Raw genomic sequence first — 12,236 nt, forward strand, 5'->3', positions numbered from 1 at the left:
GACTGTGGCCACAATCTGGAGAAGCCCCAAAGAGACGCCTGTGTCATTCTACGCTTCGGCGCCATTAAGAGGAGGAGCAAAGAGCAGCTTCTCTCACTTTAATGTCTTGGAGATCCTCAGCGCCCTGCTCTTCACTTGGGAGTGCAGGATCCGCTTCATCTGTATCCTTCTCAAAATAATCTAGCAGCAGAGACTTCAGCTGGGCGCTCTTCTCCTCGCCCCCGTGGTCACAGCACGAGGCGCAGGCGCGGAAAGCCACACTGCTCAGAAAGACGAGGGAGAGAGAATACTTTTCTTTTTGCAAATCTTTCTTAGCTGTAAAGGGAATCCGAAGGAACGTCTCCACCCCCATCGTTCTGCCCGGACACTGAGGTCAAGCGCCAAGGGCCTTCTGGTGGTTCCTTCGCTACGAGAAGCCAAGTTACAGGGAACCAGGCAGAGGGCCTTCTTGGTAGTGGCGCTCACCCTGTGGAACGCCCTCCCATCAGATGTCAAGGAAATAAACAACCACATGACATTCAGAAGACATCTGAAGGCAGCACTGTTTAGGGAAGCTTTTAATATTTGATGTATTACGGTATTTTAATATTTTTTTAGAAGCTGCCCAGAGTGGCTGGGGAAGCCCAGCTAGGCGGGGTATAAATAATAAATTATTATTATTATTATTTGTACGAGTTAACACTTTATTATCCCTTTGGAAGTAGGCTTTCGAACTGGTGCCTCCAACCCCTTCTGAGCATCCAGCCAGTCCATGACAAGCACCTGTTGTGTCCATTAATCGCAAGGTTTAGATCTGGTTCTAAACGCAAGGTTAGAACCTCCGTTAGAACAGGAGCTCTTTCTCCTCCCTCCCGACACCAGAGTGAACACATCGTTCTTAAGCCCAGCTTCTCACACGCAGCACAGCCCACCTTTTAAAGTGGTGCCAGTTTGTGCCTACCCACCTCTGAAAGGCCTGGAAGCAGGCCTGGAGTTGGGAAAGGGCAGCTTTTTCGCGGCCCGTCACTCGCTGGTGCAGGAAGTCACACACTGAGTCCAGCTCCTCGTCAGTGAGATCGCCGTAGGAGCGCAGGTGGAAAGCAAACTGACTAAATTCCACGAGGATCCCGCTCTTCCTAGACACATGGGAACCTGTGCCAAAAGGGAAGGGATGAATTAAGAAGAGGCCTGCAGCGGAATCAGGCCACTTGGTCCAGCATCCAGGTCTTAGTGACCAATGATGTGCCCCTTGGGGGAGGCCACAAGCAGGGCATGAGCATGGCAACAGCACTCAGAGAGCCAGCGTGGTCTAGTGGTTAAGAGCAGTAGTCTCGTAATCTGGTGAACTGGGTTCGCTTCCCTGCTCCTCCACATGCAGTTGCTGGGTGACCTTGGGCCAGTCACACTTCTCTGAAGTCTCTCAGCCCCACTCACCTCACAGAGTGTTTGTTGTGGGGGAGGAAGGGAAAGGAGAATGTTAGCCGCTTTGAGACTCCTTAAAGGGAGTGAAAGGCGGGATATCAAATCCAAACTCTTCTTCTTCTTCTTCTCTCCCCACTTGCAATTCCCAGCACCAAGAGGCTACTACTTACGGCACTAAAAGTAGAACACAGCTGTTGCGGCTAGTAGCCACTGGCAGTCTTACCCCCCCCACCCCCCCAAGCCTGTCTACCCTCTTTTAAAACCATTGAAATTGATGGACAACGCTAGCATGTGTAGGAGCCCGCAGTTATGCGCTGGGTGAAGAAGCCATTTCTCGTGTCTGAGTTCTGAATCTTCCAACATTCAATTTCACTGGAAGGTTAGGCAGAAATCATGCAAGACCCACTATCAGGGAGGCCGGCACCATGTACGCCAGAGGGTAGCCTGGCCACAAAATCAACAGGAACCAGTTTAGGAGGAACCTATTAGCTGAATGATAGAGTGAAAAACGAACTCCAGTTAAGACGCAAGGAGGGCTCTGCATGTATAGTAAAAATAGCTGGGTTGTTTTTAAGGATCATGGTTAGGTGAAGAGATGGTGGAGCAACAGGGGTGGCAGGTGGTTGGCTAGGAAATAAACAGCCCAAACGACACACATTTCCTCTCTAGGGTGTGTGTTAATGGACACTCTCACATTCTTTTGGACTATGTCTGGCAAGGCATTGTGGAATAGTCTGACTAACTGGGAATTTGGTGCAAGCCTCCACCTTAAGCCCCCAAAGGGAGTTTTCTCCCACTGTGGCCCTGCTGGGTCAGATATTAAGAGGGTGGGGATTGCCTTGGAATCACAAGTTCCTCCATCCTTGTCACTCAGAAGGCCTTTCCATCTAAAGAACAGTGTACACACACACACACACCCCGACCCCCAACCTTCCAGCCGAGATTAAACAAGGGATGAGCGGCCAACAAGATGTGGCTTCTCTGCTTCCTTCCTGAACCCAGACTGGCTGGGGGCTTAGGCAGAAGGCCTGCTCTCTGGGACAGCTGTGCCCAGCCCAGCCCACCTTAGACAGGCTTCCCACTGACTGGTTACCGTTCTGAGTGGTCCACTGCAGCTGACGGAGAGCTCGTTTCACTGGCAAGACCTCCCATCCCATGGAGTCGGCCAGCTCAATGACGTCAAACTCTACAGAGCTGGCATGAGCAAGGTCCACCCCTTTCAGGCGCTGCTGGGCCAGACAGACTGCAAGAGGAGGGCACCTGGGGGAAAGGGGAGGAAGAGAAGTCAGCACGTGAGAAGTCCGTAGGGGAGCAGAAGAGGGTCTACTTTAATAAATAATAATAATAATAATAATAATAATAATAATAATAATATATTATACCCCGCCCATCTCACTGGGTCTCCCCAGCCATTCTGGGTGGCTTCCAACCAAATATCAAAAACAATACAGCGTCAGACATTAAAAACTTCCCTAAACAAGGCCGCCTTCAGTTGTCTTTTAAAAGTAAAATAGTTGTTTATTGCCTTGACATCTGCTGGGAGAGCGTTCCACAGGGCAGGCGCCACTACCGAGAAGGCCCTCTGCCTGGTTCCCTGTAACCTCACTTCTCGCAGGGAGGGAACCGCCAGAAGGCCCTCGGCGCTGGACCTCAGCTGGATGATAGGGGTGGAGACGCTCCTTCAGGTATACATGACTGAGGCTGGTTAGGGCTTTAAAGGCCAGCACCAACACTTTGAATTGTGCTCGGAAACATACTGGGAGCCAATGAAGATCTTTCCGGACTGGTGTTATATGGTCTTGGCGGCCACTCCCAGTCACCAGTCTAGCTGCCGCATTCTGGATTAATTGCAGTTTCCGAGTCACCTTCAAAGGTAGCCCCACGTAGATCGCATTGCAGTAGTCCAAGCGGGAAATAACCAGAGCATGCACCACTTTCATCTGGCAAGCTTGGATTCAAAGACAGATGGAACGATTGGAAGAGTGCAGAGTTCAAATCCACCCCTAATAAATTATCATAATCATCAAGGGGACAGCCTCAGTTCATCCAGCGAAGTTGATTAAGAACGCAAGGAATACCCAGCTCCCCAGATACAATTAGGGCTCTGTGTGTACTCTCCTTGATCATGCCAAGCTGAAAGCATGAAAACTGCCATCTGGCACAGAACGCAGCATTTTTCAAAAGGAGGCTTTTAGCCCTCATGTTTTCCAGCTGAGCTGTCACTGCAGCAACCTGTGTCACATCTGGGGACACCTCAGAAATGGGGTGGAGGACAGCTGTGCCAAACTGCCAGGGGGCTGCAAAGCTCTTTATGCTCCCTTGTCTGGCCTAGCAGGGGGCGGGCGCAATCGTTATAACTATTATTATTTCGATTTGCATCCTGTTTTCCCATCAGGAATGATACTCAAAACAGCCTGTTTCAAACCAGCTATACAGCAACAAGTGATCAGAACAGTGAAACCATACGTGTGGGCACACAATGACAAAACCTACAATTTATTGTATTGTTACAAGAGTGAGAATGAATCAGCTTCATGAAAATGTGCTTTAATTGACTCCTTCAACCAGGCAACAAAATCCTCAGGTTTGCTTTAAGGCTGAGGGTGTCATGCGACCCTGGTCACAACAGGTACCCCCCCCCCCCAATAATCCAGACTCTTCCCTTGGGTTCTTTCTGGGTCCCTTAGAAGCTTATCCACATGCCAGTGCTCAGTTTCCCCCAGGTCTCAGCTCAGAGCAACAACAACAACAACAACAACAACAACAACAACAACAACAACAACAACAACAACATTTTATTTATATCCCACCCCACCCCCCAGCTGAAGGGGCTCAGAGAGGCTAACAACAGTAAAATAATACAGCATTCTAAAATCAATTCATTATAAAATCAGTTCAAATCAAACTGATAGCAACCATTGAGCTAGAGTTCTGTGAAGATTTACCAAAGGAGGGGGTCAGGCTGTGCCTTGGCCAAAGGCCTGGTGGAACAGCTCCGTCTTGTAGGCCCTGCAGAAAGATGTCAAGTCCCGCAGGGCCCTGGTCTCTTGGGACAGAGCGTTCCATCAGATCGGAGCCACGGCCGAAAAAGCCCTGGCTCTGGTTGAGGGCAGCCTAACCTCCCTGTAGCCCGGGACCTCCAAGGTGTTTTTGTTTGAGGACCATAAGGTCCTCCGTGGGACATACCAGGAGAGGCGGTCCTGTAGGTACGAGGGTCCTAGGCCGTATAGGGCTTTAAAGGTTAAAACCAGCACCTTAAACCTGATCCTGTACTCCACCGGGAGCCAGTGCAGCTGGTATAGCACCGGATGAATGTGATCTCGCAGCGAAGACCCCGTAAGGAGTCTTGCCGCAGCATTCTGCACCCGCTGGAGTTTCTGGGTCAGTCTCACGGGCAGCCCCACGTAGAGCGAGTTACAATAATCCAGTCTGGAGGTGACCGTCGCGTGGATCACAGTGGCTAGGTCAGGGCGAGAGAGGTAAGGAGCCAACTGCTTAGCTTGGCGGAGATGAAAAAATGCCGCCTTTGTTATAGCTGCAATCTGCACCTCCATGGAAAGTGAGGTGTCAAAGATTACACCCAAACTCTTAACGGACGGTACTGGCACTAACTGCACCCCCGCAAGAGATGGGAGTTGCCCCCCCCAATCCCATATTGTCCCAACCCAGCCAAAGGACCTCTGTCTTCGAAGGATTTAACTTCAACCGGCTCCCACGTAACCATCCAGCCACAGCTCCCAAACATCTGATCAGTGTGTCTGGGGCCGAGTCAGGATGGCCATCCATCAAGAGATAGAGTTGGGTGTCAATCAGCATGGTGATGGCAGCCCAACTGAAAACTCTGGACAAGCTGGGCGAGGGGGTACATAAAGATGTTGAAAAGCATCGGGGAGAGTATCGCACCCTGCGGCACTCCACACACCAGGGAGTGGCGCAATGACAGTTCCCCCCCAAGCGCCACCCTCTGTCCCCAACCAGAAGCCTGCTTCCCCTCCGTACCTTTGAGCCACTGTCCGCAGCTGCTGGGGGCCACCGTAGCAGACCACCCGGCAGGAAGAAAAGGTGGGGTGCAGGAGCTCCACCCACTGGCGGGGGTGCAATTCCAGGTAGCACAGAAGCGTCTCTATACCTGAACGGAGAAAGAAGAAAACTCTCTAGCATCCGTCTCTGGTGGAAAGCCTTTCATAGAATCATAGAAATGATTCCAAGCGTCATCTGGTCCAGCCCCCTGCAATACTCAGGGAATGTTTGGGCCATCATCAGACTTGAAGCCACGACCCCAAGATTAAGGCTATCAAGAAGGACACTGACAAACTGGAACGTGTCCAGAGGAGGGCAACCAAAATGGTCAAAGGCCTGGAAATGATGCCTTATGAGGAACGGCTAAGGGAGCTGGGCATGTTTAGCCTGGAGAAGAGGAGGTTAAGGGGTGATATGATAGCCATGTTCAAATATATAAAAGGATGTTACATAGAGGAGGGTGAAAGGTTGTTTTCTGCTGCTCCAGAGAAGCGGACACGGAGCAATGGATCCAAACTACAAGAAAGAAGATTCCACCTAAACATTAGGAAGAACTTCCTGACAGTAAGAGCTGTTCGACAGTGGAATTTGCTGCCAAGGAGTGTGGTGGAGTCTCCTTCTTTGGAGGTCTTTAAGCAGAGGCTTGACAACCATATGTCAGGAGTGCTCTGATGGTGTTTCCTGCTTGGCAGGGAGTTGGACCTGATGGCCCTTGTGGTCTGTTCCAACTCTAGGATTCTATGATTCTATGCTCTGCTAACTGAGCTATTTCACTCCAAACAAAACCCCATTTTTTATGCCATCAGTTTGCAAAGGAATCAGAGCCGGTGTTCATTTAAGTTTGACATAAAAACACAGTCTCTCCCCCCCCCCCCCCATTTTACAATGAGGCAGAGGCATTGTGGGCCAGCTTTGAGAGGAACTCCACCTGGGCCCAGGGCAAGGGGGCCACTAACCCCTGGGGGCCCATGGAAAAGGGCAGACACGCAGGGACTCCTTCCAAGCCCCAATAAACCCCTGTGTGATAATAATAATAATAATAATTTTTATTTATACCCCGCCCTCCCCAGCCAAGGCCGGGCTCAGGGCGGCTAACAAGCAATAATAAAAACAAGTTGAATGAATACAACTTAAAATGCAGCCTCATCACAGGAGGAGAAAGGAAAAAGAAAAAAGAAAGAGGGGGAGGGAATCAGATTGGCTCCAAGCCAAAGGCCAGGCGGAACAACTCTGTCTTACAGGCCCTGCAGAAAGAAATCAGATCCTGCAGGGCCCTGGTCTCATGAGGCAGAGCCTTCCACCAGGCCGGGGCCAGTGTTGAAAAGGCCCTGGCTCTGGTTGAGGCTAATCTGACTTCCTTAGGGCCCGGGACCACTAGGGTGTTGCTATTTATGGACCTTGAGGCTCTCTGTGGGGCATACCGGGAGAGGCGGTCCCGTAGGTACGAGGGTCCTAGGCCGTGGCCTAAATAGAGGCAGTGTTGTGCAGTGGTTAGAGCACCTGGGAGAGACCATGTTTCAAATCCCCACTCTGTCATGAAGCTGACTGGGTGGTGGCCTTGGTCCAGTCATTGAGTCTCACCCTAACCCACCTCACAGGGTGGTTGCTGTTATGGGGATTAAATGACAAGGACCTGGAAGAGACTCTGGTTCAGCTCCCCACTTCGCCAAGAACATCTTTGTGCATGAGTGTGCCAAAGGCTCACAACCAGCAAGAGAAGGAAGCTGGGCAGCCACCAGCAAAGACACAGGGCAAGGGATGGCTCCGCAGTTGTGGGGCAGGGGCTGGCCCTGTCCTCCTCGTCCTCCTTTGGGAATCATAGAATCCTAGAGTTGGAAGAGACCACAAGGGCCATCGAGTCCAACCCCCTGCCAAGCAGGAAACACCATCAGAGCACTCCTGACATATGGTTGTCAAGCCTCTGCTTAAAGACCTCCAAAGAAGGAGACTCCACCACACTCCTTGGCAGCAAATTCCACTGTCAAACAGCTCTTACTGTCAGGAAGTTCTTCCTAATGTTTAGGTGGAATCTTCTTTCTTGTAGTTTGGATCCATTGCCCCGTGTCCGCTTCTCTGGAGCAGCAGAAAACAACCTTTCTCCCTCCTCTATGTGACATCCTTTTATATATTTGAACATGGCTATCATATCACCCCTTAACCTCCTCTTCTCCAGGCTAAACATGCCCAGCTCCCTTAGCCGTTCCTCATAAGGCATCGTTTCCAGGCCTTTGACCATTTTGGTTGCCCTCCTCTGGACACTGGACACAGTGTCCTTCTTGAACTGTGGTGCCCAGAGCTGGACACAGTACTCCAGGTGAGGTCTGACCAGAGCAGAATACAGTGGCACTATTACTTCCCTTGATCTAGATGCTATACTCCTATTGATGCAGCCCAGAATTGCATTGGCTTTTTTAGCTGCCGCGTCACACTGTTGGCTCATGTCAGGAAGCAGGAAGTTAACCACCGGTCTGGCCTCCTCACCTTCCTCTCGGAAGTCCAGGGCCTCCACAGTTTGCTGAATGGGGATAGCTCGCTCGTGCTTGTAACAGACCCGAGGACGGCTGTCGCCTGAATCAGGCTGCTCCTCGCCGCTCCCTTCCAAGGCAGCCAACATCTCTGCATCACCCACTTCACCGCCCTAGATGTGAAAATAATAATAATTATATTTTATTTATACCCCGCCCTTCCCGGTTCAGAAAACCGGGCTCAGGGTGGCTAACAACAAATTTAAAACACTTCATTGATGCAACAAAAAAAACAAAACAGCATAAAATACCGTACAAAACGTGAATAACAATAAATTCAGAATTCAAAAATCTATTTAGGGGGGAAATCCATCCAATAAACATTAGATGATCACCAGGGCTAGCTGGCTAAATTAGTCCTATTTGGGCCAGCGAGGAGACCAGGGGAGAATTAGCTGTGGGATCCCAGAGCGGGGAATCTTCATAAAAAGAGGAGAGGGAGGGAAGGAAGGGGAATAAAAGATCAGGCTAAGTTCAAATTGAAAGCCAGGTGGAATAGCTCTGTCTTACAGGCCCTGCGGAAGGAAGTGAAATCCTGCAGGGCCCTGGTCTCATGGGACAGAGCATTCCACCAGGTCAGAGCTATCGCTGAGAAGGCCTTAAGGTCCTCTGCAGGGCAGAACAGGAGAGGCAGTCCTGTAAATACAAAAAGTGTCTTTACTGCACACAGAAGAGACCAACGGCAGGCAGACAGCAGGGAAAGGAAGGGACCACAAACAGATTCAAATGACAAGAAAGGAGATTCCGACTGCACATTACAAAGACCTTTCTGATGGCAAGAGCTCTTCAACAGAGGAAAGGACTCCCTCTGGAGCTGGTGGACTCTCCTTCCTTGGAGGTTTTCACGCAGAAGTTGGATGGCCGACTGCCATAAATGCTTCAGTTGCAATTCCTGAAGGGGGGTGGACTGGATGACCCTTGAGGTCCCTTCCAAAGGTACCATTCTGTGATTCTTCCTAATGACAAGGGAGACACTTCTTCCTCCAGGAGACAAGGACTGTCCTGTGGACCATGATGCCATCTGGTTGCTTATCCTACCCTGGGGCTAGGGGGTTGCATGCTGAATTCATAGAAGCATAGAACTGCAGAGTTGGACGGGACGCTAGTCCAAACCCCTGTAATGCAGGAATCTCAACTAGAATTCGGATGTGTGCAGGGATCTCAACTATGTGGAGAACGCTTCTCTGTCCCCAACAGAACCACAAAAATTGGAGCAGAGTCCCTCCTAACTTGGACCGGCAGCTCTCACTGAACCTCAGGGACTCCACGATCCACGAAGCAATAAAGAAAATACTAAGAATATCATATGGTAAAAGGCCAGAGGCATTCCTTTTAGAAATTTTAAATGATGATATTCTAAAAGACAAAACTCAATTTTTCTTACACGCGACATCTGCAGCAAGAATCCTGGTGGCTAAGTACTGGAAAGGGAATCAGTTACCCACTAGGGGAGAGTGGTAATGTAAGCTTTCAGAATACTTAGAATTAGCCAAATTGACAGACATAATAAGACAAAAACCAAAAAGTGAAGTAAAAAAAGAATGGGAGTGCCTAAACGAATACCTTTAAAGTCAAGGTTCGAGGACAGAAATCTGGCTGAGTCTGGAATAACCTTGTGAAGTGAAAGGATAAGAAAGAGGGATTTATATCTAGATAGGATAGAGATGATAAGGAAAACAGGAAGACACAATGAGAGATAAAGGAGGTGCTGTGGGATTGGTGGAAGTCAATGTTTGTTTTTCTTTTTAGTGTTTATATTAGTAACTTGTAAGATATGGATTTGTGTTTTTTTTAATGTTGGCTTTTGCGTATTGTTATGTTTCGATATTTTTTGTGTTGTTGTTGTGTGGAAAATACCAATAAAATTTATATTATTAAAAAAAGAAAGAAAGAACCTCAGGGACTCTACTGACCCCCCTAGTCATGAGAGCCATTCATTTTTCTAGGTAAGTTATGTACCCAACCATACTTGGAAGAAACCATCTCCGAGTGGTTTGCGGCATCATAAAAACATCAGAAATAAGTACAAAAATACCATTTTACAAATGCACATCTTTAAAGCAGCACAGAAAAATGCTGATAAGATATTCTTGTAGAACAGCAATATAAACAAGCAGAGTTAGCCTATGGGGACCAGGCTAGCAGATCCAAAACATGGTTGAGTCAGCCAGATCCACCTACCACATATGCAGGCATTGCACTGATAGGTAGCAGCAACAGCACCCTCACTTTTGCAGGGGGTTGGACCAGATGACCCCTTGCACTCCTTCCAACTCTACAGTTCTATGACCCTGTTCTGAATGGGTCCACAGGAGATTTAGAGCTAGATGGTTATGTGGGCTGCGCTTTGCAGGCCCAGAGAAGCAGTTTTTCAGGGTTCCTTGGGGGGAACGGCTAGGAGTCAGCAATGCAGGGAGCGCTCTTTACACAGCCGCAGTCCCAGAATCGGCTCGTATATTCACAAGACCTTGGAGGACCCTGAATGCAGTCTGTGCTAGCTGGTAAAAAGAGATGAGGGAAGCCAGCAAACCTATTTGCACATCACTACCTGGCCTTGCAGGTGGCGCTGTGGGTTAAACCACAGAGCCTAGGGCTTGCCGATCAGAAGGTCAGCGGTTCGAATCCCCGCAACGGGGTGAGCTCCCGTTGCTCGGTCCCTGCTCCTGCCAACCTAGCAGTTCCAAAGCATGTCAAAGTGCAAGTAGATAAATAGGTACCGCTCCGGCGGGAAGCTAAACGACGTTTCCGTACGCTGCTCTGGTTTGCCAGAAGCGGCTTAGTCCTGCTGGCCACATGACCCAGAAGCTGTATGCCAGCTCCCTTGGCCAATAAAGCGAGATGAGCACCACAACCCCAGTGTCGTCTGTGAATGGACCTAATGGTCAGGGTCCCTTTACCTTTACCTGGCCTTGAGGCCTGCACTTCATTAAAGAGGAAATGTTAACTTCTGGTGTTGCAATTTTGCTTGTTTACCCTATGACAGAACTGAGTTGTTTATTGATCCTCTTTATATGAGTTTGTAGTTTTTGTATATTGTTTTCCACTACTTACTTTTGTTGCTTTGTGCTCTGGGATTGAAAACATTCAAACAGTGGGCAATAGATACTGCAAATGAAGAAGCGGCGGTGGCGACCACCACTTTTGACCCTGCAGGCTAGCAGGAAGAGCAACGCCACCCCAAGAGATCTCCGCCCTCCTCTCCACTCTCTCTCCTGACCTTGCTGAGCTCCTGCTGTTTCTCATGCAGCTCCCGGCACTTGCAGGAAGGGAAAACCTTCTGTACGAGCCTCTTCACAGTGAAGAAGTCAACCGTGTCAGCGTAGATGTGCCGTCTCAGCTCGTGCAAATCCTCACCCTAGGGAGAGAGAAGGCCGGCCGTGTGACTTTGTGGGAGCAGGGGGAAAGGAGACAGACTGCAGGAGCTGCTGCCAGCAGGCAGAAACTCCCACAAGGACCAACCTGTTACGGAGCTGGCAGGGAAGGCTCCAGAGTTGAAAGAGGGGGAGAGAGATGGGCTGGTAGAAGAGGCAGCACTGGAAGAGGGTGGAGGGCAAGGGGAAGCCACTCAGGCGGACGCAAGGCTCCTTGGTGTTAACGAGCATCGGCACATCTCTACCAGCTCAGGCACGGAGGGAGAGGGAAGACCTGTTCCGCCAGCTCAGGACAGGAGGGGGTTAAAACGTCGGGAACAACGGAGGCGTTTGGGATTGCCCAAGCTGATTTGCTGGAGGAGGAGCAAGAAGTTCCCACTCCCGGGATCTGCTATGGATGATTCAGATGCTTGAAGCGATGCTCTGTACCTTGTAAATAATGTACAATAAAAACTGCAAATACTGTATTGTTTGCTCCATAAGACGCACCTAGTTCTTAGAGAAGGAAAACAAGAAAACAAAGATTCTGAACGAAACAGTGGAGGTATGATTTTTGTGGTTCATGCTGTGGCCACAGACATGACATGTGATTTGACGGTGAATTCGGGGTGACCCAATGCAAAAATCCTGAGGATCCATGTGGATCCGTGCTTTGTAACCATATTCTTGCGCCATTGCTGCCGCATGAAACAGTGGATGCGTGATTTTTTGGTGCAGGCTGTAGCCAGGGACGTGCTATGTGATCTGATGGTGAGTTTGGCTCCAGGGACCATAAGACGCTCAGATATTTCCTCTTACTTTTTAGGAAGAAAAAAGTGCATCTTATGGAGCAAAAAATACGGTATATCTCTGACTGAGCAGAGGGATTTATTGCGAAGGGCTCAACAAACCCATGACACAACCCAAGCAGAGTCCAGCA

The 12,236-nt window shown here is 49.5% G+C and overlaps 1 protein-coding gene across 1 annotated transcript in view; it reads right to left on the reverse strand.

The window, feature by feature from the left end:
* Positions 1–12,236, reverse strand: part of RECQL4 (RecQ like helicase 4) — a 40,204-nt gene that overhangs the window by 3,283 nt on the left and 24,685 nt on the right. The window contains exons 18-23 of the mRNA XM_083448997.1: positions 11,164–11,301; positions 7,903–8,059; positions 5,401–5,530; positions 2,495–2,661; positions 945–1,131; positions 98–260 (exon numbers count right to left, since the gene is read on the reverse strand). Of these exons, the coding sequence (XP_083305123.1) occupies positions 98–260; positions 945–1,131; positions 2,495–2,661; positions 5,401–5,530; positions 7,903–8,059; positions 11,164–11,301 (942 nt within the window). The remainder of the gene's footprint in view (positions 1–97; positions 261–944; positions 1,132–2,494; positions 2,662–5,400; positions 5,531–7,902; positions 8,060–11,163; positions 11,302–12,236) is intronic.

The sequence above is a fragment of the Podarcis tiliguerta genome, assembly GCF_965153285.1.
Source record: "Podarcis tiliguerta genome assembly, chromosome: 7".
In the NCBI taxonomy this organism is placed as follows: domain Eukaryota; kingdom Metazoa; phylum Chordata; class Lepidosauria; order Squamata; family Lacertidae; genus Podarcis; species Podarcis tiliguerta.